Source organism: Euprymna scolopes, chromosome 2, assembly GCF_053919585.1.
Source record: "Euprymna scolopes isolate OS-2025 chromosome 2, ASM5391958v1, whole genome shotgun sequence".
NCBI lineage: Eukaryota > Metazoa > Mollusca > Cephalopoda > Sepiida > Sepiolidae > Euprymna > Euprymna scolopes.
In genome coordinates, this window is record NC_136483.1 from 14,094,945 (window position 1) to 14,122,350 (window position 27,406).

At 30.6% G+C, this 27,406-nt stretch overlaps 2 protein-coding genes across 5 annotated transcripts in view; one reads left to right on the forward strand and one right to left on the reverse strand.

Annotated features, from left to right (window-relative positions):
- Positions 1-19,044, forward strand: part of LOC145288892 (HAUS augmin-like complex subunit 3) — a 58,128-nt gene extending 39,084 nt beyond the window's left edge. Inside the window, exons 8-14 of the mRNA XM_080136365.1 lie at positions 808-939; positions 2,333-2,510; positions 7,513-7,665; positions 11,896-11,998; positions 14,693-14,840; positions 17,511-17,691; positions 18,806-19,044. Coding sequence (XP_079992491.1) covers positions 808-939; positions 2,333-2,510; positions 7,513-7,665; positions 11,896-11,998; positions 14,693-14,840; positions 17,511-17,691; positions 18,806-18,943 — 1,033 coding nt within the window. The 3' untranslated portion in view covers positions 18,944-19,044. The remainder of the gene's footprint in view (positions 1-807; positions 940-2,332; positions 2,511-7,512; positions 7,666-11,895; positions 11,999-14,692; positions 14,841-17,510; positions 17,692-18,805) is intronic.
- Positions 19,045-25,480: 6,436 nt separating this feature from the next.
- The window catches only part of LOC145288846 (cyclin-G-associated kinase-like), a 295,142-nt gene continuing 293,216 nt past the window's right edge, over positions 25,481-27,406 (reverse strand). For all 4 annotated transcript variants that reach the window (XM_080136362.1, XM_080136364.1, XM_080136361.1 and 1 more), the window contains 2 exons: positions 25,968-26,144; positions 25,481-25,626 (listed from right to left, as the gene is read on the reverse strand). In XM_080136362.1, coding sequence (XP_079992488.1) covers positions 25,525-25,626; positions 25,968-26,144 — 279 coding nt within the window. In that variant the 3' untranslated portion in view covers positions 25,481-25,524. The remainder of the gene's footprint in view (positions 25,627-25,967; positions 26,145-27,406) is intronic.

Genomic DNA, 27,406 nt, shown 5'->3' on the forward strand with positions numbered 1-27,406 from the left:
TTGTTAATATAGCTAAACTGAATAATTTCTCTATGCTTTTAGTTTATTTTTTGTTATGAAATACAGGTGCTGAGTAGAGAGTGCATGTGCACAATGAAAACTAGAACAATATGAGATTAATCTTTAGAAGTGCGGGAAAACCAAGGAGATATAAATGTCAAATGATTACTTGTAGAAAAAGGTAGGATAGAAAAGAAATTTGAATTGACCCCCTTTTTTTGTTTGGCTCAACTCAAAACCATTCAAAATAAATGCGCCATGTTTTCGATGTAGCGTGAATGAGATCAACAAAGATAAATTTATAATAAATAATGATGATGCAATAAAAATCTGTTCAGAATGAAGAAAATTGGTCACATCTTTGAAAACATTATTTTATAAGTTTAATTTGAAAATTTAGAAAACCGAATGTTATTTATTTATTTTTTTTTTAAATAATTTTTTTTATAAAATGATTAAAATCATTTTTTTTCTGTATTCTTAGACTTTCTTTGTTAAAATGACATTTATAGAAGATCTTTTTCTTTTTTTCTCTCTTCATTTTTTTTCTTTTGATATTAATTTGAGGGATTGACTCCTTGTGAAGAGAAAAAAGTAAATGTCATGTGTTGTTAACAGCTGCTGTAAATCTGAATTGATTTAAAAAATCTATAAATATTCTGTTTTAATAGTGAAAGTCTCAGAATAAAGAAAAAACATTTAATAAAAAAATAACATTTTTTAAAATTTTCCAAATTTGTTTATTTCTTTAATGTTAAGTTTGGATACGACTGACAATTCAACATTTTGTTTTTCTTTCTATTTCAGTTATCCCAACAGTGAACGTCTTCTTGTTCAGGCAGCACTTGACCAAAAGATAATGTCGGTTTCACATCGATATCTGGAGAAATTATACTCGGCACTTGAAGAAAAGAAGACCAACTTGGCATCTCGCACACGGTAATAAGTCCTGCTTATGACGCAAACAACTCAGGATTTCATTGCTTTTGTTTTTAGTTAATGTATTTCTTCAGTTATCCATACCATCTTTTTCATATCATTATTCCAGCCATGTACAGAAATGTTCAGTCATGTTAACAGCACAGATAGTGATAGCTTTCATGTTTAAAGTGAGATTGCATCAGGAATCTGTGCCAAATTTGTTTGTGTCTTAGAAATGTTGTCCATGGAGTTTCGTACAGGTTGTCTGGAAGAGATGATGTATGCTGCTGATTCTAGTGCTTGTGAAACAATGGAAAGTTGATTTGGTAAGTTAAACACTTGGAGGAATGCTGTGGAAAGTAAAGGTGTGAGAGTGAATGTTACCAACATTAAAGTGATGATCAGTGTTAGAAAACTCCCCAAAAGAGGGAATTTCCTCTGCTCAGTGTGTGGAAAAGGATTTGAAAGCAACTCGATTTTATTTGATTATATTCATTTTTTTTGTGATAGTTGTAGAGTGTCGAATTACAGCTAGGTTAAATGATGATAGCCGGTTTATGTATAAGATGATGAGAATTCACATGTATATTTGGATAGCAAGGTTATTGATTTTGTTCAGAATTTGTTTTTTATGGTGGTGATGCCGTCAGAGCAGAGGAAGGAGCTAGTCCTAGTATAATTGCAAAAATTAATAGTGGATGGAGCAAGTTTAAAGAACTTTTGCCATTATTAACTAGCAGAACGTTACCTCTGGTAACCAAAGGAAGAGTATCAGACTTGTGTACAAAGTGTGATAATGTAGTGAAACCTAGCCAGTGAAGGTTGAGGACATGTGTTGCATGAAGAGAAATGACATGAGAATAATGTGATAAATATGTTTTTTATATGTACTAACAAGTTACTACTTATCACATAATGTGTAATATAAGTCTTAAAGACTTAGGTCTGATGTCTTCACATGAAGATTAAATCTAGATAATGTAAGATGGGTTAAGAACAGGACACTTTGTTGGTTTGGTCACATTGAAAAAATGAATGAGAGTTCTTGGATTAGTAGATATAGAACAGTTGAGGTGAAAGCTGAGGATGGATTTGAGGGATAAATAAAGAGCTGGCCAGAGATAGATTAGGTTGAAAGTCAATTTCTAAAGGCTGTCTAACATATATGAAACATATGTTAAACCAAATATGATAAATGATCACCTAATTCTGCATTTGTTTTCCATACCATTGGCCACTTCTGCAGATTATCATACCATGTTTCAGTTCATTGTCATCTTTTGCAGTTATCTATATCGCATTTTTTTCCACATATTCATGCCATTTTCTTCATCTGCATTTATCAATACCATTTCTTTTTCTGCTTTTAATTTATTTTTTCAAAGATTCCATTTCTTTTTTAAATTGTCAGATTAATCGAAGAAAATCAGAAATTGCAATCAAAACAAAAATGTCTGAATACAAAGTTTGAAAAAAATCTTCCATTGTTGATTAAAAAGAACGCAGCATCGCAAGTTTCAAAGATTCTTACAGGAGATTATGAAATGAAACTCGCACGGCAGAAATATCATTTGAGCAAATTAGATGAGGTTTGTAAACGTTTTTAGATTAAAAAAAATAACTTTATGAAACTTATACCAAAAATTTTATATTCATTTTGTCAATGAAATAAGTTACCGATATATTATTCTACAAATAATCATTGGATATGCTGTTGAATTTATCTGGAGCTGCTGTTGCTAAGCAAATTGGGTACACAAAAATGGATTAAAAGTTTATGTATTTATTTTACTAAATTATTAATAAATGTTAATTTTTTTGCAGTTGACAGTTTGTTGAAAATTTTATGATTAAAGTTTAATCAAAGTCATTAAATTTTAAGTCACTACATGTCAGTTGACAAAACTTTGAATACCCAAAATTTCAGTTTTCAAATGAAAACCCATGAAAGTTGAAAATGGATTTGAGTTTTTTTTTTAACATATTAAGATACTCTTGCAAATTTTTTTTAAGCTTTATACAGTTTTTTTTTATCATCTTGGAGTTTTTCTTTTTAAAAAAACTAAATATACATTACCTTTTGTAGTTCATTTTTTTTTTCACAAAAATAATTTTATTAGATATTTTAATTGTAAAATACAAATAAAAAATAGTTACAATAGATGTTATTTTTTAACATTTTTTTTTAAATATTTAAAAAATATTAAAATTTAATTTGAAACTTAAAAATAATTTTAACTAAATTATTTGACACTGATTTGCAATTTAACTACACTCATAATGCATTTCATTTTGGCATTGCTTTAATTAAATTACACTTGATTAAAAAAAACAACAAAAATACAGAAAAATCTTTGTATGTACACATCATGGAATGATATCCTATTCCAAAAAATCAAAATTAAATTTTACGATTTTTAGTGATTAAAAAGTTGGAATTATCTTCTCCATATATAAAAAAAAATGACTGCAGAAATTCCCCTCTGAATCAAAGTATTTTAGATTTGCAACAACAAATACCACATACAAATTCAATACGTGTAGGCTAATAGCCACTATCTTGTCACCTTTCAAACACTATTTTGGACACATTCAGTTGTGATGTTAAAATACAAATACTACATTACATACTAAGAGCAACGCCATCACAATCACAACATCTCTAGAGGAAGGAGTCCCTAGTTTTCTCTCTAAATATTTAGTACTAGTACTGTTACCGGTTGTCACTGGAATAAATTCTACATGTTCTACAGATTCTGTGATTACACCGACTATAACTGGCTAATATATACATAGACCTAACATAATCTTTCCGATTCATAAATAATAAAGGCTCCCTTTGTCCATTCTGATTGGCTGAGCTCTGAAAATTCTTATCTTTCAGAATCCAATTCTTCCCTTTATAAACGAACGGTTACTATAATTAAATTATGGTGTCACTAAGAGACCTTATTTCTCATGGCGTCAAATTCGTTTAATTCTTAGGTCATTACTATGGCTATGACAAGAGAATATTCTTTTCATTATTTTGACTCTTAAGTATATATCAATTAACCTTATGTTTTTAGATAGTGATATGGTTCTTACTTGATTAACTGTATCGGCTGTATACTCGAGCGTCAAAACAATAATATTCTCTTGTCATAGCCCTAATCATTATAGCTGTGTGTGTGTGTGCGCTTGCGTACGATACAAATCACTCTATTACTTGCTTTTTAGCTGTCAGCCTGCTGTTCCCTATTATTCTGTGTGTACAGGGATTACTCTTCACTCCCTCCTTCTCTCACTGCATGTATTTCCCTTCGCTAATGATTTTTTTGTGTGTGTGTAAATAAACAATACAAAATGCAACTTTTCTTGAGAAAAATAAATATATATATTCAGTAAATTTACAGTAAATTTTTATTTTCTATTTATTGTATTTGTCTATTTATTTTAATATTTCTGCATATGTTACATCACTCGGTTTCATCCAATGACAGCCAATCGAGCCCGAACCATAATTGACAGAAAATCCTGATCTGGGTTAACTTTTGCAAGAGTACCAAAAAATTTTAGATGGTATGTTCATTGTACAGGTCTGCCAATAAAAAGGGTGGTTCTTCGTTATTGTAGTGAAATCTGACAGCTAAAAAGTTGACTTTTAATTAAGGACACAATGATAACTACTTACAACTTTTTATCAAATTCAACAATAATGTTATCTAATTGTCATGTCAAAATTAGTTCAGTCTTCCATGATTCAATGTAAAATGATTTCAGCTATGTTTGTTTTTTCATTTGACATGTGCCATAAACACAAGGAAATTTTTAATTTTTACAAAAACTATTTTCTTTACTTTATAATTTATGCCTTCTCATTTTTTGTAAGCTTTGAATATTTTTATTACTGTGACATGATAATTCAATAAATATCATTGGTTTCACTTTTTTTTTTTTTTTTTTTTTTTTAAATTCAATTTTCAACCCAAACAAGCATAGTGCCACTTTGAAGTCGGGGGCTACTATCAGGGACATAAGTTGCAGGAACATTATGAAGGGAGATGAGCAGCAAGATGTCTGTTCACATTACACTTGAACTTCTGCATGTCAGTCCAGTTGGGAAAGCAGAATCCCGGAAGGGATTTCCAAAATCTAGCAGTTCTTGGGGAGAAACTATTGTAGTAGAAGGCTTTCTTACACCTAGGGATCACTACTGTGAAGGGGTGAGATTTAGTTGCTTGTCGGGTTTGTCGGGGGTATTCACGTCGAGAGGGTACAAGTGCTTGTAGTTCGTCAGAGCATTCACCATTAAAGTACTTGTAGAACAGGCAGAGGGATGCAACATTTTGTCGATGGGACAGAGGCTGAAGCCTAGGTGACAGTTCAGGACCTATCATGTTGGCGACTCCCTTTTGAATCCTGTCCTGGAGTGAGACTAGTAGCAGATGCACCAGCCCAAATGGATAACAGTACTCCATACATGGGCGAATGGTGGCCTTATAGAAGTACAGGATACTTTCAGATGTAAGTAGTTTTCTAGTACAGTAGAAAGAGCCAACCTTCTTCACAGCAGCTTTGGCAATGCTCTCAATGTATCTATCCCAGTTCATGTTCCCTGTAAACATTAGGCCGAGGAGTTTAAAGGAAGTACTTTCGGGTAATGTATTCTTGGTCATTGCTATTGGTGGTAGTGAAGGTTTCTTATAATTATTGAAAGAAACCAGTTTAGTTTTGGCAACATTGAACGTGACCATCCATTTTTGTCCCCACTCTACTACAGATCGGAGGTCATCCTCTAGTGTTTCTGCCATTTCCTTAGATATGTGTTAATTTGTTTTCCCCTCGTGCCTTTTCTAGAGCGTGATGTTGTAAGCAAAAATACCCATCTCCGAAACAATTTTATCAGGGAGGTCATTTATGAATATGAGGAATAATGAAGGTCTGAGGGTAGACCCCTGAGGTACTCCTGCATTTATATCATATTGTTTAGATGTATGACTGTCGAGGACAACCTGGATTTTTCTCCTTACTTAAGAAGGATTTAATTACATTATGTATTCTTCCAGTGATACCATATGATCTAATTTTACTTAGAAGACCATTGTGCCATACCCTGTCAAAAGCCTTAGATATATCGAGGGCTACTGCTCTACCCTCCCCTGTTTTGTCCAGTGAACGCTATATACGTTCAGAGATTACAATTAGGATATCTGCTGTGGAACGTGCTTGCCTAAGTCCATATTGATTGTCGGTCAGGAGTTTAGCAGCTGTAAGGTGATGGACTAGGGCTTGATTAATTAAGGACACAAATATTTTGGCGAAAAGTGGGAGAATGCTAATGGGGTGATAATTTAATGGGTCAGTTCTTTCGCCATAATTCTTGAAAACTGGTATCACAGAAGCGGTTTTCCAGCAGTCAGGAAAGCAAGATTTGTTGAGGCATTTGTTGTAAAGTTTGGAGAGAACTGGAGCAATGTCAACGGAACATCAATATTTTGATTTCCGACTTTCACCACAATAATGAAGAAGCACCAAAATGTTTACGAATATTTTCCTTAATTATATTTGAAAGGAATATTTTTTTTCTCCAAAAATATGTGCAAAAATAAGGATATTTATTTAATTAATAAAAACAAAAAAAAAGTTTTCCAAACTATTTTCTTTTTTAAAACTTATCCAACAGCATTTTTACATTCTTTTCTTCTTCCTTCAGAATTATCATCGGTCTCCCACTTTGTTGGGTTTATTTCTTAAACAGTTTTCTTTTCAATTTTTCCATCGATTTATTTTTCATAAACCACTATACTTTCATAGAAAAAGAAAACAGCTAAATTTTTTAATTTGAGATTTTCAAGTGCATGCTCACATGTTCATAGTAAAATTAAACTCCGGTTTTCTTCTGTCAACCTCGAAGAACGGGCAACGAACGTGCATTAAATGACTTTAATGGATATACCATTTTAAGATATTGCACTTCACAATTCGCTGTGTGTTTGCAATAACCATTAACAAATCTCAAAATGTTGTGTATCCACAAGTATTGAGAACATAAATATAAGAAACATACACTTTGTCTTCTGTTTGTTTTCCATTTAAACAAACTGAGCCACAGCAACGCATGGCTAAGTACAGCTAGTTTTTTAATATAAACAAAATCTCTACAGTCGAATTGAATTGTCTACCTTGAATTTTGACAAAATTTAAAACAATATGGCTGTTTCCAGTCTCCTCCTTGCTTCCTCATAAAATTTTATTTCCTTAATTAAAAAAAAAAAAATATTTAATCAATTTATGAAAATTTTAGAATATCACATCTTTCTTCCTTGTTGAGTATGTATCGCAAAGATTTTTCTGTACTTTTTTTTTGTGTTTAATTAAAACTATTTTAGACGAAATATAAATAGGAATACGATCTCTGCAATGTTTTATTATATATTTATTTATTTTCTAAATATTGTTTTTCCGATTTTATTAAGGTAGAATATAAATATTTAGAGAATTTTCAGAGATATATTAAAGAAGAATTAAAAAAGAATGAAAGTTGAAACAAAACAATATTTTTATTTGTTATGAAAACTTAAATTTAAAAAAATTTTTTTTTTTGTCCAGTTGATCCAAATTTCTGGTCGTCAACAATCCCGACAAGAATTCATCACAGCTGCTTACACAGTTGAGGATCAACATCAACGAGATGCTCATCATTTGCTGACTTCAATTCAGATGGAATTAACAGCCATCAAAGATAACTGGCAAAAGAGAATGGTAATATTAAAAAAAATTTTATCCAAAGAATTTTTTTGTCATAGTTTGAATATTTTGGTTTTATTTTATTCAGTTGATATGTGGATCCAACTTATATTGATTAATTGATGTCGATCAACTTATATCAATTCTGACGTGTAGATATTCAAACTGATGAGGATGAAAAATTTCACTAAAAAATAAATTCTTGAGCATTTCACTTTCATTTTTAAATATTTCTACTTATTTGTTTCTAATTTAAAATTTGACAAGAAAAAAAGGTTAGAAAATTTTCTTAATTTTGTTAAAATAGTTTTTAATTATTTATATCTTTCAGAGAATTTCTCCAATTTATTATGTAAGGAATTGCATAATATACAATAAAATCGATCTTTCATGTAATTGCTACAGATTATTTAATCATAGATTGAAGATGATTTGCCACGATTAGTTTTAACTGATGTAAATGAGTACAAAACACTTTCTGGCTTAAATTGTTTTCGTTTACTCATTTCATTTTCTGATAAGGTGTTGCATGATTGGTTTATAGAATTGGTTGCATTGATTTCAAATCCTATTCAACGTATTTTGATCATTTCAACACTAACACTGCCATGAAAGTTATGTTTATTACCCCTCCTCTCCCTTCAGTAACAATAGCAACTTATATTCAATTAAGTGTATGCAATTGTCTCAGTTGATTTTCCAAAGCAAACAATAATTGACCAGAAATGTGTTTACATCTTATTTTCACAAACTCGATGATGCAATATTCAATATTTATTTGCATTATTTTTATCCTTATTTATTTTTTAATAAATCTAATGTTTTAATTGTTTAAAACTCATCATCATAAAGATGTTGAAAAATTAATCTTAACCCATTTCTCTTAACTGCAAATATACCATCTTGAAAAGAACATTTTTGTTCGCTTGATGATTTAATAGCCATGGATCTTTTAATGTAATTTTCTCCAAATTTATCCATTAATTGCTAAATAAAAATATTTAAAGAAACTTACCTAAAATGTATTAACATTTGCAGATTAGACATTAGGGTATCTAAAAAAAAATGTACTCGCACTTCAAATGATGATAAAACCTTTTATTTATGAACATAGAGTGAAATAGAATAGCTTTGAATACAGAAGATAAATGTAATTAAAAAATCATGTTCGCAAATGTTCAAATTGATGAATATTAGTCCCCGATTTATTGGAGAGGGACCTATGTTTTCAGTGGCATCCATCGGTTAGTCCGGACAATTGCCAGATAACTTCCAAGGTAAGTTTTTTTTCTCCAGATCTTTATTTATCCTTCTTTCTGCCGGATTCATTTCGGTCACTTACTCTCATGGTCCTCTGTGAACTAAATCTTTTACATCAACTTTTCTACATCTACTAACCTAAGAACTCTCATCCATTCTTTCATTGTGGCCATACCATCAAAGTCTCCTGTTTTGGACATAGCTTCCTATATGTTTCAGTTTTAATCTTCCTCTGAGGTTATCAGAACGAAGCCTGTCTTTAAGACTTGCATTATGCATCCATCATATCATTTCTCTCCATACAACACGTTCTAAACCTTCACTGACCAGATTTTATTTTCATGCATCTCACTGTATACACATGCCTGATAGACTCTTTCTTTGACCGACAATGATAATGCCCTGCTGGGTAGTAAACAGGGTTTGTACAGACTTGAAAAGTTCTTGAATTTTGACTTTTGCTTTGAAAAGGCCTTATTTCTATTATTAGCTTGAAAATATGGAAAAGGTCTTGAAAATATCTTGAAAAAGCCTTGAAAATCATATTCTCTATTAAAAATTTGTGTTGTAATATTAAAATCGAAATAAATAGTATTAAATTATTTTTTAAGTAAAAAAACACCATTAAACTATTTTTTAAATATTGAAAATAAAATCAGAATACATTGTTCTGAAACTACATCATACAGTAGATAAGAGTTGCTTCCCTTTTATCACAAAACTATATAATGTTCCTATTTACTTGCCCATGAGGGCAGAGTTAGACACAAGGTCGATTTGAATTTTGTCTGGAGAAGACCCTGAAAAACTTTGGAAAGCCTTGAAAATGTACATTGAAAATCTGTATGAACCGTGGTAAAAGAACTGACTCTATCCACACCTAATTCTTGCAATCGCACTAAACACCCGTTCTACCCTGTGCTTGACTAATATCATCAAGGTAAAACTTCTCAACAACCTTGATGATTTCACCTTTCAGATATACATGCAAACTATACTTCAACTATAAATATATTTATTCACATAATTTTGTTTATAAATAAAAAAAAAAAAATATTTAAACACTAAACCATGATTCGGCATAAAATAACCCAACAAGGGTGGACATGCCATTAAACACACACAAAAAAAAAGTTCAGTCTTTCGGGATGACCATTTTTTTTTTTTTTTTTTTTTTCTTAGTGTCTGATTTGTTAAGTTCGTGATCATATGTCTGTGTCTATTTGACCTGCAGCCCACGTTTCGGCAACGACACTTGAGAATGCTCATCTTCAACTTGCTCACAACTTCCTGTACTATTTCTCAATTTTTATAGCTGAATCGGATATTGTTCCAGCAACTTTTACATTTTCACAGTTCCATGAAAACTCAGTATTCAACAATTTTTCATTGTGACATCTCCAAGCATCCCTTTTGTTCAGTTCATTTGTCTTAATGTAAAATATCTCCAAGTACTTTGACAATGTCTTCGATGAAAGTCTTTTCAAGAAAATCTACTCGAATGGCATTACTGGACGAGTATTTATGATCAAATCTTCCTTAGCTAGCTAAAAGAAATATTCAGGTTATTCCTGATGGTCGTACAGTGCAAACAAAACCACAAAAACAAAATCTACTACCTGGACCAATCAATATGGATGTACCCCAGGTCTCGATACTTAACTCATTTTCTTCAGAATCTTTATAAATGACATCTTGATGCAGTCTAGTCCAAGATGGGTGTATCTGCTGATAACAGGACACGATTTTTGGCAGGAGGGTGAATTGAATTCCCACACATGCAATGCAATAGATGAAAATTCTTGGAAAATAACCTTCAGAGGTGTTTGGAATTCCCCTCACATTCCTGAGTTTTTCATTTTTTATCCTTATTTTTCCTCTTTTTATATCTTTTGATCCCAATAGTAGAATGATGTCACAGACGTTTATGTGTACAATATGAAGAAACCAACAAAACCTGGAATCTTAGCATGACCTTCATCATTCTCATAATAATAGGAACAACCAAGCTCATAAAAAAAAAAAATGATACTCAGTCAAAGCTTTTTTTTCTTTAAGAAAACCTTTCCAACCAATGATTGTCATGTCTGATAGCATTCTTTCAATGTTTAAACTCCTCATTCTGATATTCTCAGCCAATATGAAATTGAATAAGTACAAAGAAGATGCTGTCAAGTCTGCTGCAAAGAAAGTAGGCTTCCTTTATTGTGCTAGAAAACTTCTCACACCTGCCAGTATTCTATATCTCTACAAAGCCACCATTCATATGTGGAGTATTGTTGCCACATAACAAACCTAAACGTAGATTCCATGAACAAAGTTTCTTTCTTAGAACTGCATGCCTGTGGAACTCTCTTCCGTTTCCCTGCTTTTCAGTTGACTACAATATGGTTGTCTTCAAGTCCAACATAGACAAATTCTTGATGAGCCGTCCCCGTAAGTAATCCAATTTACCAAATTTCCACTACCAACAATATTGTCCCATTGACTACTGTACATTCATTAACCTTTATCCTCGAGTAGCCTCCGGGCCTTGATAAGTATTGACTCCTTTGTAAAAAAAAAAAAAAAATCACAAACCTCTCGTGGACAAGGTGCAAAGAAGTATTTAGATCTTAATGTCCTGCACTGTCTGCCAACTCCAACCACTGTCACATTGCTGCAATTTTTCATCCCTGTGCATTTTTAAAATTTTTTATTTAGTACTTCATGGAATGTGATGAACTTGCTCTGCTTGTATGCCTTCAACATTATATTGTATTAATGTATTTACACTTGAGTTAATGAGTAGTACCCCCACACCTCACCCCTTCACTGTTGAGATTTCTAGAGGTTTGAAGATTCTCTACTCTAATAGCTTCTTGGATTGCTAATCTTAAAATTCCTTGCCTATTTCCTTGGCCATACCAACATGCAGAAATTTAAATGTAATGTAAACAAACATACCATAAGATAATACGTTTTTTTTCTTTTTTTTTCTTTCAGTCGATGTTGGATGATTTTTCGTCCGTAGATGAAAGATATCAACGTAATACAGTTGATTCTCGGAACAAATTTATGAAGCTTTTGTATGACTCGCTTGTGGCTTGTAAGTAACATTTATCTCCCTTGGATAACATAGGTTTCCTTCACTTTTTTTGTGTTTTGTATGTATGTATGTGTGTGTACGATATGAATTTGAAATTAAATGTTTTTATTAACTACAATCAACGAATGATATGTGAAGCCAAATTTATAAAATTTATAAAAATATTTCTCACTTATTCATTTGGACACTTAACCTATCGACTATATAAGCTTGGAAACAAAAATAAATTTTAATATTTTATACTTTTTTGTAAAAAAAAAAAAAAAAAAAAAAAAAAAATGACTATTACTGTACTAGTAGGACTTGTGGAAATTCCATGGAATAAGAAATTCCACTTAATCAACATAAAAAAGCTGATATTTTTTTGGATAGCAAAAAAAAATCTTTTGAACAGAAAAACCAATAACACTCAGCAAATATGAGTTTATTAATATTTCTATGAAAATAGTATCCATTATATTTTAAATACAGAATTGACCCAAATGAGATAAAGTAATCAGTACTAATAAATACTCAGAAAGTAATATTGTGTTACATAGTTTAATACAAATAATAAAATCAGTGTAAGACACCATCTTTAATTTACTTTTTCAGTCCAGCACCTCTTGGCAAACAATGTTCTTTTTGCCTTGTTCCTTTCAAATTTTTTCTTTTTTTTAAGTAACGTTTTGCTTTGTTTGTTTTTTTTGTGATGAACCATTATATGTCAAAATTGAGAGTTGTTTTCTCACACCATTCTAACAATGATCATAAATAAAACTCGAAAACAAGGCTACATCAAAGGAAGATCACTTTTATATTCTTGTCCAGAGTTACCAGATTGACCTTTTTAATGCCAAATTTTGCAGGGTTTTTTTTTTTTTAAGCGTAACGTACAGACTAAGGAAGTAACAAACAATTATAGATAGTATTACCTACATGTAATAAATTTGATTTATCTGAACATTTTATTGCAGTTTCATGATATAACCACTCTTGAGTGATGTAAAAAAAATTAATTTGAATAAAAATTCAAATAAAATACAATTTTAATTTCGATTCAAAAGTATAAAATCGCTCAGGAATATCTGAAACACTTCTGCTACAACTCATCAAAACAACTTCTAAACATATTGAACCTTTTAAATGATGACAGTTTGCAGAGTTGTGATTTGGTTCTCTTACACAATTCATATCTGCAGAAGTATTGAGGCGGGTGATTCCTTTTTAACACACTTTGGTGGATTTTGTTAATTTGTTTATTTTAATAATGTTTATTGCTGATAATTAAAATGAAAAAAAAAACAAATAAATGTTGGTGCTTATTCATAAAGAGACTAGCAGGGTGACTTCATGTTGCCCGGCATTGAATGATGATCAACATATGTTTTTATTGTCATTGAAATCGATGAAATAGCCCTTTTTTCAATCAAATCAATTGATTACCTGCTTTAATTGGGGACCCATCATGATACACCTGAAGGAAGCTTCACATGCCTCTTGTAGTGACTAAATTCACAATATATTGTAGTGTACATTGCACTGTAGAGAACCTACTGATACAAACCCTAAAGATATATCATAGCTGGAATTAGTTTAAAATGCAAAAGTCAAGTATCATGCTTCAATTGTGCTCTAAAACAAACATTCATCATGAATGTGCCCCTGTCATATCAAAGAATCTGTTAATTTTATATGCCTGGCATTACTGATTGTGCAGTGGTAATGGCTTGAATTTAAGTTTAAAATGAAAAAGTCAAGTATCATTGTGAAAATGTGCTTTAAACAGAAACATTCATTTTGAACGCACCCCTTTCATATCAAAGAATCTACTATTGATTTTATGTTTGACCTTTCAGCTTGTGTGGTAATAAAACTTCTTAAATGCACTTGTGATGTTAGGCTGTATAAGATGTTAACTTTGGTCCAAATCGCTTGTTCCTTCTTTCATTGATAAGTATCGATAATTGATATAATCCAAAGACATTCTGACACAAAATCTATCTAAGAACACTGCCAGGCACATAAGTACCTTTGTGTGAAATTTCATAAAAATTGACTCGGCCGTTTGTGAGTCCATAGAGAATGAACTCACAAAGTTTGTTTAATATAGTAGAGGTAGAGATACATGTGAAATATGTTTAGAATAACAAGAAAAACTTGTGGATTTTGTTGGCAGTGAAAAATCTTAGTGTATACCACAAATTAAAAAAGTAAGAGTAGAATTTTAATTTAAACAAAAAAAATTATTCGGAATCAACAAACTCCAATCAATATTTGCATCAAGTCAGCATATCGTAGAAGATTATCTCCTTTCTATTATTTGAACATGCTACAGTCTTTTCGTTCAGAGTTAATTTTAATTTTGTTTGTTAATTTTCTGTAATTTTTAGTGTACACTAACGTTTTTCATTGATAATTATAAGTTTTTAGTGTACACTAACGTTTTTCATTGATAATTATAAATTTTTAGTGTACACTAACGTTTTTCATTGATAATTATAAGTTTTTAGTGTACACTAACGTTTTTCATTGATAATTATAAGTTTTTAGTGTACACTAACGTTTTTCATTGATAATTATAAGTTTTTAGTGTACACTAACGTTTTTCATTGATAATTACTTATAAGTTTTCCTGTTAATCTGATATTTTTCTTTCCTTTTAAATATAAAATTTTTCTGATGAAATAAAAGTGATGTGGACTTTTTTTTCAGCTGAAAGTGAATCGCACCCAGAGACCCAATTATGTCTTCCTTATTCCATTATGATAGAAGCTGCAGAAAGGTCAAAACTTAGGAAGAACAACGTATTACAATCGTTGGCTGTTGCTGAAGAGAAGCACACCGAGAGACTGGAGTTGATGTAAGTTTCGCTGGAATATATATATATATATACACTATTAGTTACATTTGACGTTAACAGTTTATATAGTAACATACCCCATGAATTAGGAAAAGAAGCAGTAACATTTTGGATCAACAGACACACACAAACACTGCACCCTAGATTCACAAAACAATTCATCATCGATAGTATACACATAATCCTAGATAATAATTCCTTCAAATTCAACAATGGCAACTACATCCAAACACTAGGTACAGCAATGGGAACGAAAATGGCACCGACTTACGCAACTCTTACTACCTAGAAGAAACCTTATATGAAAAGATAGAACAAACATTTGGTTACAGCACTAAAAAACTGTTTATAGAATTCTGGAAAAGATACCTTGATGACTGCTTCATCCTGTGGAAACCCACATGGGGGGGGGACATCAGACTTACACACCATACTCTAAAACCTACACCTCCAAATTAAATTCACCATAGAACAAAGCTCTACAGAATTATCCTGCCTAGATATACTGATAAAGATTAAAGACAATAACATTATTAGACATTTACCACAAACCTACAGACACTCAACAATACCTACACTTTCAAAGTCACCACCCTAAAAGCTATTCCCTACACTCTAGCACGTAGAATCTGCACCATAGTTACGGACAAAAACCTTCAGACAATCCGACTCCAGGAACTATGAATGAATCTAAGAAAAAGAAAATACCCACCGCAACTTATAGACAAAGGGATCCAACTTGCGATAAATATACCAGTAGAAGATTTCAGAACCCCTAAAGAACGAAACAAAGAACAAATCCTAACATATGTCTCCACACACAACACAAACAACCCAGAGTTTTTCACAGAGATAACGAAAAACCTTGTCGTACTTAACCAAAACAGCAAACTAAACAACTTCCTTAAAACAACAAAAATAATAAAAAGCAAACGCCAACCCAAGAACCTAAAATGCATTCTTACTTCATCCAAACTCAATCAAGACACAACAAAGAGTCACAAAGTGCAACAAACAACGATGTGAAGTCTGCAACATAATATTAGAGGGAAATACATACACATTCATGAACCCCATACAAACGTTCAAAATTAAAAAAAAGACCTAGATTGCACCTCAAAAAATGTGGTCTATGTAATAAAATGTGCAGCATGCAATAAATCCTACATAGGCGCCACAAAAAACCTTAGTAATAGAGTAGCCCTACATCGATCCAACATCAAAATCGCAGAAAATAGACACCTGCTTGTATCACAGCACATACGCACAAATTAGAGATAATGCCCATTTTCCAAACTGACAACTACTTCTACTTACTAACACAAGAAAAAACTTCATAGCATGGTTCAACCCCACTTTAAACGTTTTCCAATAATTATACACATAAATAGACAAAACACAAAATACACTTACACGCATGCATACTTAGGTAAATGTGCACCCTCACACACAAAACAAAACAAGCACAATAAAGCAATGCGCACACGCACATCCATATCCAGTATAATACCATTTCCCTAAACTAAACAATTAGAAACAAAATACACCACTCTGCCCACATCTAATAAAAGAAAATCTTTCTAGACAAAAAAATCTTTAACTAATGTGTGTGGTGGGTGAGCGGGTGGGTGCATGTGGATGCGTGTGTATATATATCATCTGTTATCTATTTTCCATCTTGTTTGTGTGTGTGTGTGTGTGTGTGTGTGTGTGTACTTATATTTGGGTGACTGAGTACATGTATGTATGGATTCGGAAAGACAAAGAAAACTTTAATCAATATGTGTGTGTGTGGGTATTTATATATATATATATATATATTATATATATATATATATATATAGTGTGTGTGTGCGCTTCTGTATGTATGTGCCTACATGCATATGTGTGTATGTATATATGTGTGTGTGTGAGTGAGAGATTGTATGTGCGTATATATCATCTGTTATCTATTTTCCTTTTTGTTTATGTGTGTGCGTGCACTCATGTTTGGATGACTGAGCACTAATATGTATGAGTGTTTGGATTGGGAATCGGGGGGGAGCACATATTCACACGCACGCACAGCGGCAACTCTCGCCTTAACACATGGGCACACACTGGCGCACGCATACACACACATCAAAAAAGAAAGAAAGTCATAAAAACACCATAAAAATCTTCACCAAATAGACCAAAAGCCTAACCTCCTTACTAAATGGACTTAACTCTGATTGAATTCTACAATGACACACTGACCATTGGTGACAAAAAGTCTGAGATTGAATGTGTTTTTCAGAGAAATGCCAGTGTCAAACTTTCACTTTAAAAAACCTTTATATAAAAATATCTGAAGAGCTGAACAAGACTTGAAACACGTTATAAAAATATTTTAAAATAAAAAATGATAAAAGGCTGAAAAACCCACAATTGTTGACGGCTACACTCTTAATATATATATATATTAATTTCAAATCCACATTTTGTAAATAAACTAGTTGATTGTGATTTGTTCAGATTAGCCCAACTTGCAAATTAACAAAAGTTAAAAAAAAAAAAAAATAAATAAAATAAAAAAAATATGGTAACTAAGTAATAAGAAAATTTTTAAATATTGATTCTTAAATGTGGAACAAATTTTACATATTTTTTTCTTTTCACATAAAAAAAAAATTTGTTTTATAAATTCAGGGAAGATTGCATCAAGAAATGCAAAGATGTTCTGTGCAGTGAGCATGAATTAAATGAAAATCTTGATACAATTCCGATTCTCCCATCTGGACTCCAAGACACAACCATTTTGCTGAAGGATACATTAGAGAAACTACACAAAGAATTGGAAAGCATTCTTCATGAATACAATAATAAAAAGGTAAGTGGTTTAAATCTTTTAACCGAATTGAAAATAAAAAATGAATTTTTTGAGGGGGTTTGGAAAATGAATATCGTATGTTCGCATGCAATGAAGATTTTGACTGTGCAAAATTCTTTTAAACAAGTTGTGTTGCAAGATGAAATGTTGCTGGGAAGAACAGTGAAAAAAAAATCATGGTGACGAAAGAAAATCATGGGAAGAAAAAAATTTTTTTTTCCCTAATTTCCACTGAAAAATAGTCTTGTATTGATGTGAACAAATGGTACACAAGTCCACAGTAAATTAAAACAAAAAATCTGTATTATGTAGATACCTATCATAAAATGAAAATGTAATATTCCCCCCAAAAATATAAATTGATCAATTTTTATTTTTTTTTTTTATCGTTTTTTTTTTTTTTAAAGAAAATCATTTTTAAATGATTTTAAGTGATTAATGTGAAATTGTTAGCAGTACAAGGCTGATCTTGCTAGTTTGAATTATTGTTGAATCATCTGCTCTTGTTTCTTCAAAATAGCGACACAAGACAGTCTTTTTTTTTTTTTTGCTTACTCATAAAATTTGATTTTTCTAAAAATGAAACTACTTGCTATATTCTCATGATTTTTTTGAATGACATCTTTGTAAGAGCGTGTATTCAAAGATATCTTATAACATTTTATGTGGATGCATGCAATGATATATATCAATTCATTTAAAAAAAAAAATTTCTGAAAACATCTAAGCCAATTTCGAATCTTGCATTTGAATGGTCCAACAAAACTGTCATTTGGATCAAGAGAGCAAGAACCAATCATCTCCACTTAATTTGTTCCATAAAATTTTTTAACTTGTTAACATTTTTGTACATAAAGATGAACTCAAATCTTGTCATAAACTTGTTTGTATTGAAAATACTTATATGAAATCGATCACTACTTTAGTTATTCCATCGTCAAATTTTTTGTTGAGGGTTTCCTTTTGTCATTCCATTTTTGTTCTTTTTTTTTTTTTTTGACTGGTCTTGTCTGTAGTTTGTAATTTTTTTTTTCTTATGCATTCATAAAAAGGATTTGAAGAACTTTTCTATCTTGCACATTCATTTGAAGCTTTTTGTTTGCTTTCGTTTTAGGCGCAGCACAAAACAGATTGGCTTCAAGCAAAAGAACGTCAACTTTTTGTCTCTTTTCACACTTGCCCGACCCAATTAGAAATGGATCTTCAAAAATTGGAAACTCGCCTGAAAGTTGAAAATATCATCCAAGATTAAAGAAAACTCTTTTCATCATATTTATATTTGGTAAATGTTTTTAATGTGAAATAATCAGCAATAAATATTTTAACTTATCTTTAAAAGCAATTCTGAAAGTGCCCGGATGTCATATGGATTTGATTCTTTGAATTTTTTTAAAACCGGCTCTTCATGTATGGTATACAAACTGTGTTAAGTTTTCAAGTGGTGTCTTTTGTCTAGATTTCTTGGAACTGATGTCATTCTTTGGTGGAAGGTTTCTCGCAAACTGTCCTTCTCTTGATATGCATTGCTGTTAGTATATGTTGTCAAAGGATAATGAGAGGTGAAGTCCAGATACTGTCCAGTGAAAGTTGGTTTTCAATATGGATGACATAAAACCCTGACAAGTATGAGTTATCAGTACATCTAAGAATCTTATTTTTCTTTTCCATTGTGAACTGTAGTTGGAGGGATCAAGTTTTCATGGTCCAGTAATGTCTGAACATCTTCCTGCTGGGGCCAGAATATGAATGTATCATCCACATTGTTGGCTTAACACCATTTCCTTAAAGTATTTCATATATACATTGGCTAATCCCACTACCAGAGCTTTTGCTATATCAGATACCATCACAAAGTATGTGGTTTCTACATAGATAAGATGTTGGCCTTCTGTCGTCAACTTATCCCACACCGGTCTCATTAGTGGGTACTTTTGTGAACAGACTTACCATTTGGTTTGAAAGAATGAGAATTTTTAAAGTGAGCTTTTTTGACATTTGACGGGAATTTGCCTATGATTGGAGTGATTATATTTACCAGGAATTGGCATGCTGAAAACTTGAGCACTGACATTGTGCTTTAAAAGAATGCCATCTTGTAGATGATATTAAGTCCTTCAACTTAATGGAGATCTGTGACAGCTTTTGACAAATTTCTGGTTTCAAAGTTGAATTCTTATTTACTTATAGTAGCCACCAGATTCCTATAAGGTCTGCCAATTTCTATCCATTAGCACTGTAGAATTGCCTTTGTCTACATTTGATAGGTTAAACTTCGGATTTTACATTAAAAATCTTGTAAGTTATTTTTAGATTCAAGAAATGCAACTGTCAAAGTTAGAAACCAAGATATTTTTTTTTGATTGTTCATGATACCAATGTATTTGGTTTTTAATTTGGGTTTCAGCATAAAAGTGTGATTCTGTTGTTGCCATTGGTTACCTTATTTCTTGAATTCAAGTACTTACAGGAGGAAACACATGAAGGTTGCAAACATCCACTATAGAAAGTGGTGCTATAAGTGACTGGATTTAAACTTGGCCGCCTTCCAAATTATGGAAATGGCAGAAGATTTTGCAAAAATTGTTTCATACCGTGAATTCCATTGACTTGTGAAGATTTCCCACTTAGATTCTTCAATCAGTTGCAAATTATTTAAAAAAATGTTTATATAAAATGTTTCATGGCAGGAAGCAACCTCAATCGAAATAACAGATGGGTGAGGGATATAGAAATATTTCATCTTATTTAAATTCATATGTAACAAAATCCTTGCTTACAATAAAAAAAAAAGTCTTAAATATAATTTTTCACACATTCAAAGATTTTGAAATAAAAAAGTCTAACAGTTCTGATTCTAATCTTTTCATGGCACAAAATTAAATAATTTACTCAGCTGAAATGAAAGCTCTCATATGAATTATTTATCAAACATGAAATAAAAAATGCATTTTAAAATTTACAAAACAAAAAAACTGAAAAGGCTTCCATATTTGTTAACAAATATTTATTAGCACTTCCCTTTTTTTTTTTTCATAGTAATCAAGAAATTTTCCTATATTTACTGAAATTGCAATTTTTTTTAATAGAATTTGTAATGAAACATTTTCACAGCACTTTTTGTTATAACCAATAATTTAGTGTCATTTTTAACAGTAACTTCATGAAAAAAAAATGGACACATAACAGTACAAATAACTCACCAGAAAAGGAAGAAAAACACTTGGAATAATTAAATACATCAACATTTTCTCTTCTCAATTCACTGACTGAAAACGGAGGGGAAAGGTAAAAATTGAGAATTTTTGATTCCTCATAAATAAAACCTCCACATTTTTTTTTTCCTTTTCATGCAACACTTTTTTAAAATATTTCCATTGTTAACATTCATCGCTAGTAAATCATTTTCTCTCTGCTAAAAATAATGAATTTCTTCATTTGAAAAATAAAATGGAAAACATGTAAATTATAGGTGTTATTATAATTTTAATATCTTCAGCATTTTTAACCGAGAAGCATATTTTAATTTAAAAAAAAAATTTTCATTCATATGATAACATTAGTAGAACAAGGTGCTTGTGTGTTGTCTCGACTTTTGATTCCAGACAGAATCACGATGCGAAACTGCAATAATAATGCACCAAAATATAAGTTCTGCATCATGATTTCAATTAAAATCAAACAACTATTGTTGTGAAACGCACCTCGTTGTTCAACAATATTTCAAGCTGTAGGAAAGCTCATTGATTTGCTTGAAAAGAAAACTTGTTTCATGCTTCTTTCAAAGAATTTAAATGGAGCAGACGATTGTCCATGATATTTGTATTCTTCTTGAGGCTTAAACACAACACATAATACATTTACCATTGCAACAGTCATTTAAAAACATTGAAGTTTTTTTTTTCTTTTTTTTCATAACTTAAACCCTTTTTTATTTTTTAGATGACAATAGAATAATGGTCATTTAAAAAAAACTGAAAGTTTAACATGTTTTCTCAAAATTAAATGATTTTAAACAATGAACGTAAGATTAAAAAAAATACAAACTTAAGAATTAACAGATACTACCCAAATTGTTGACAAAATATGTAGCAAAATTGCCCTTTATTTAAAGTTTTTTTTCACATAAATTTGAATCTGTATTAGGGTCGTATTAAATATAAACATTTTCATAGTTTCAAGATCAAATAAACCAAGATATTTTGTTATTCAAATATGTTTAAACAAAATTTCTTTACTTTATTTATTGAACTTTACCAATTATTCTTATTTGTCAAAATCGACAGTTGTATATTATTTAGATTTGTTTGTAGGATCACCTTTCAAACATGGTTCAGATGTTTGTCTTAATTGACAACTTACTCTGTTCAAAATTCTCAGGAGTATAACAGAAAAATAAAGTGAAGTTTGATAGTGATACCAACCAAATTAAACATGTATCGAAAATCTATGAATTGAGTGAATTCTTATGTTAAATTATTGAATATAGAGATGTTGGGAGTCTCTCCATCTGATGATATCACCATTCAGAAAAAAATATCTAACATTTTGTTTTAATTTTAGATTTAATCACACAATGACAGATTCAAGAACCTAATTGTACTACAACAATATTTGAAATGGTTGCACAACATTAAAAATTCCTAATGTCTACTTCATAAAAATTAATAGCAACATCCGATTGGGTTCTATAACTAATTTATATTTGACAGTTTATAAAATGCTTTAAAGACATACCTAAAGAAAATAAATCATCCAGATTTCAAGATATTGACAAAGTAGGTATTAAACTGAAATACTTCTATTTTAAATGATTTGGTTAAAAAAAAAAAATATTTTGTAAAATGTTTCCATATTCTAATCAAAGCAATTTACAAATCTTAACATTTCTTCCAGGCAGAAGAAAAATAGTCTACAATTTAGACTGGGAAAAGGGGGTTTTTAAGAATTCAAGCTCAGATTTGCAAAAATCTTAAATTTTCTGATGTCTGTTTTGCTTGTGTAAAACTAAACGTTTTTTTTTTTTTAATGTTCAAATTTTACTCTAATTAGTTCGTCATTTTCTTAAAAGAAATCTAACAAAAATATTTAAACATCACTTTACACAAATTTGCATAAAGAAAATTCACATTTTAATAGGTTTTTTTTATTTTAAGCGCTGGAAAAATTGTGATCATGGATTTAAAAATAAATTTCTCTGGAAACCTAAATAATCATCAACCTTGAAAAATACAAGTCAAGAAGGCTGGAGAGCACATCAGCCAAAAAAATCTTCAAAAACAAAATATTACCAAATTCAGAGAAAAACTTTTATATTAATTCCTCAAGAGACAGAAACATTTGATATTTTTGATTAAAAGTTTGATTTCTACTGGAAAATTGATTTTGGGTGGGGGGCATTTGAGTTTGGTGTAGTGGTTTGTGTCATTAATGAAGTCACCAAGTGGGATTCAAAATCCAAACCATTACATTTATTCAGAAATGTATGAATCCTCCTAGCTGGAAAGGAACAGACTGCCAGGTACAACTACCTCAAACCTACATATCTAAACAGCTGAAGGATTAGAATATTCTTCAACTTGAGTAGAAAATAATCATATCTGATTTAAATCTTTTGGATTTTTCTAATAACAAATATGTCAAAAAGGGGGAGTTTTCTTTTTCAACCATTTCAGTATAAAAACGAATACTTACATGGTGATTAAAAACAAAAAAAAAAAAAAAAAAAAAAAAAAAACGTGCGTATGAAAATTATTTCAATAACTTACTTTATATGTACTTTTTTTTTCTAAGATCATCTATACAAGTGATAATAGAACTTTGACTTGTGATTCAAATTAGTGTAAATGTATCACAAAAAAATATGACTTGTAATTTTCATGATGCATTTCAATTTTCAAGCAAAAATACAGAAACAAAATTTTCATTGGAATTTTCTCAAATTATTTCAGATGATAACATTTTAATCTGAGGTTTTTGAGAATTTATCACTTTTTTTGTCTTAAGTCCAATAGCTAATTTCCTAATTTAGATTATTCAAACTATTGTTCTCATCGTGAGTGTTATTTTTACAATAAATCCATGAGAAAATGACATTCAGGGTGAGAACTCTTAAGTAATATGAATTATCAATCCTATTCTCAAAAAGTCAGAAAACTATTTCCTAATATGGCCCTTCATTCAAGTGATTTCCATCTGAATTTGCTCATAAGAATTGTTGCATTATGTATGTGTATATATATATATATGTGTGTGTGTGATTACCTATCAAAAGGAATGTTATATATAATAAATAAACCATCTTGAAGTGCCACCATTTGTGTAAAACATGTTCTTAGTGTGTTCCACTAGATTTGAATCAACTTTTTTTTTATTTGTGCATATACACAACATGAAATCGTCCACTGATTTAAGAACCATATAAGGTAGATTTTTTTTTTTTTTTGACAAAATCAGTTCAGACAAAAGAAAATGTTTACATCAACTATTTTCTGGAGCGGAGAGATGAAGACATCTTTAGTAAAAAAAAAAAAATAAATAAAACAATTCATATTAAAAGAAAAATTTCAAAATTAATATTCAAACACATTTTTTCATCATTTTCTGATTTCGTCAAGTTTTTAAAAAAATTTATTTCATTTTACTGTGAAAAACATTTTACACATTGTTCATCAAGTTGAAACATTTTTTGTTACCTCAAAAAATCTGACATGATTGAGCAACGATGAATCCATTATATTATTCGATCGTTTAAAGGTCACACCGCTACGAGAAACACAAATGTATGGAAAGCAGAAACCCCATCAAGGTCTACACTCTAACAGCAGTATTTGAGAAGAAAATTCTTTAGAAATTTGTGATTCTCATCTGGACAAAGTCTAAACCAAGAAAAAAAAAAAAAACAAAAAAAAAAAAAAACGTCCAAGATGGAAATAAGAAATGAATTACAATATTTGCTTTTTTTTTTTTTTTTTTAAATACTGATATTTTTTTTCTTTTACAAATTTCTACCATGCCAGCAGAGATTTTTTTTAGATGATGGCGAAACCACATAACTGCAACAAAAACCACTTGAGTCAATTTTACCAATACATTTGGAGATAATTTAAACGAATCTAATCACGACAATCATCGGAGATGTTATAGCTAGGAGAGAGGACAGAAATGAGGGTCACGGCGAACATAAATGCAAATGGACTCCAATAGGAATTATGTACAACAGCATTTTTGTCTTTTTTTTGATAAGCAAATTTTACATTTTTTTCTTTCACTTCCAGTTGCAATTGAACTTGATAATCATCAACAGTATGTACAGAAAAACAGAAAACAGCATCTGTATGTCTATATAGACCAATTGTATAGTTTGTTTTGATAAAGAGAGCAAGTTTGTGTCAACATTTGCTTTGTATTCTTTTACCAAAAACTTGATATTTTTTCATTTGAATTTCTAAAATAGTGAAACAATGAAAACACGAAGTTCCAAAGAAATGTTGTGGGTGATGCTATTAGGTTCATTTATTTGATCGTCTCTTCACACCTAGAAAACATCAGAAACAATAATAGTGTGACAACATTATTGTAATTGTTGTAATATATCATAATTTCATGACATGATTAGTGCGTAATCAAGATAGGAGAGAGAGAGAGAACACGAGTTGTAAAAAATAAGTGGGAGTATGCCTCCTCCTCCTCTCATCCCCTGCACTCTTGTTGTTCCTCTCCCCCATTCCTTCTTTCAGATAAAAATCCATATTTTTGGAATGTTTGAATAAGCTGAAGGTCAGTAGATATATTTTTTTGTGATGACTAAGTTTTTTTTTTTAATGGTTTCTTTTTTCAACAAAGAGACTGCATTCCTTTTTCTTCAAACTCGGCCCAGGCATCATTTAATTCCATAAAAATCATTTTTGCCAACGCTTCATGTGGCGTGCCTTGTAACTGAAAACAGAAAAATGAAACAAATTTTATTACCAACGGTTTCAATTGTTTACCCCCCCCCTCCACGATTTCTGGGTTCTTCAATATGACATGGATGCATTAAAACATGATTTCAATTGCTCAAATGAACCATGATACTTGATGTTTACACTTAACTGAATGCCTGAAATTATGTTAATTTACTTTTTAAAAAGTTACAAAACCACTTTCAAATCTAAGTCAAAATAAGTTTATGTATTAATAAGTTGAAAATGTTTGACAAAAACTTTACAAAATATGTTAGCAAACAAATGCTGAAAACAGCAAATGAAATATTCAAAAATGTTGTAGACATGTTTTACCTTATCTGGATGTACAGAAAGAACAGCTTTTCTGTAGACTTTTTTCACCTGATCAGCTGAGACCAATTCATGCATTCCACATTCTTTCCACCGCGTCTCTTCTTCCCACAAAACTGTGTGCAAGGAACAAAGAAGGGCACGGATGTTTCGCTCTTTCCCTTTTGTCCAGTCCATTATCTACAAATTGAAACATACAAAAATTTGATTATTTTTAAATACAGTTTGAAAGCTCAAATAGTTAAGAAACTTTAATATTGATTTTATTTGCATATAATGAATATATATTAAATGGCCTGTGATACCTTGGATCAAGACTACACTAAACAGCTCAATATAAAAAGATTAAAAGGTTATGAGTTTAACATTATCAATGTATTAAAAAAGCAGAATCAATAAAACATACATTTTGGCAATGTTCACAAAGTTAAAAAAAACTTCATAATACATTGTGATGTCATAACAGACCACCCCTTTCTCTCTCTTTTTTTCTATTTACACTTTCTTAATTATTGACATTTCATTCTTCTCACCTCTTTTCACGTTCTCTTTATTTACATTATTTGCCTTTCTACCATCCTAAACATGCACGGTGACAAGCAAGAAAACAGTCACAGTTTTAGTCATTTATACATGTATATATTCTGTATGATGTGTGTAATGTGTATATATATATATATATATATATTACACACACACATTGCAGCATAAGTAACACCCTACGTTTACAAAATTAAAATTTAAACTATTTGCTTATTATTTACTTTTTCAAATATGAATATATTGCTACAGATAAATAAAATTAAAAAGGATGGTACTTATACTACACTGTGTGTGTGTGTATATATATATATATATTGGGTAGCTATAACCTATAAAATTCATTAAACTTTTTGACAGACCCAGAAATTATCTGCATTTCATAGGTCAATATATTCAAAATGTGCAAAGAGTAAAAGAAATTTTGTCTGATATACATGAGTGCTACTTCTGTAGCGAAATACGCATCGGCTCCAATGTTGTACACAGTTTGATTTAGGGAGCAATTATTATTTTTACAAGGAAAGAATTTTTGCGTGTGTGGCCTATTTAAAAAAAAAAAATTTTATTTTTATTTTGGCTTGAACTTTGCGCTTTATTTTATTTATTTATTTTTTTTAGGGGGGGTGGAGATTATAGTTATAGGTAATTATTAACAGGAAAATTGGTGCAAGTTCAAATTCGCACTCGTGGCAATAAACAAAAAGCTTTAGCGTGTATCTACCTCTCATGGAATGTCGTCAGTCGAAACACTGAAATGTTATTTGGTGCTTAATGCACTTATTGATTCACGCTATTTTTAAATATTATTTTCAAGTTTAAAGTTTTACGATACCTGTTTTTATTAAATTGTTAGGTGAAAATACAGAATAGGTACACAACACCCTCCTGTCTCCATGTTA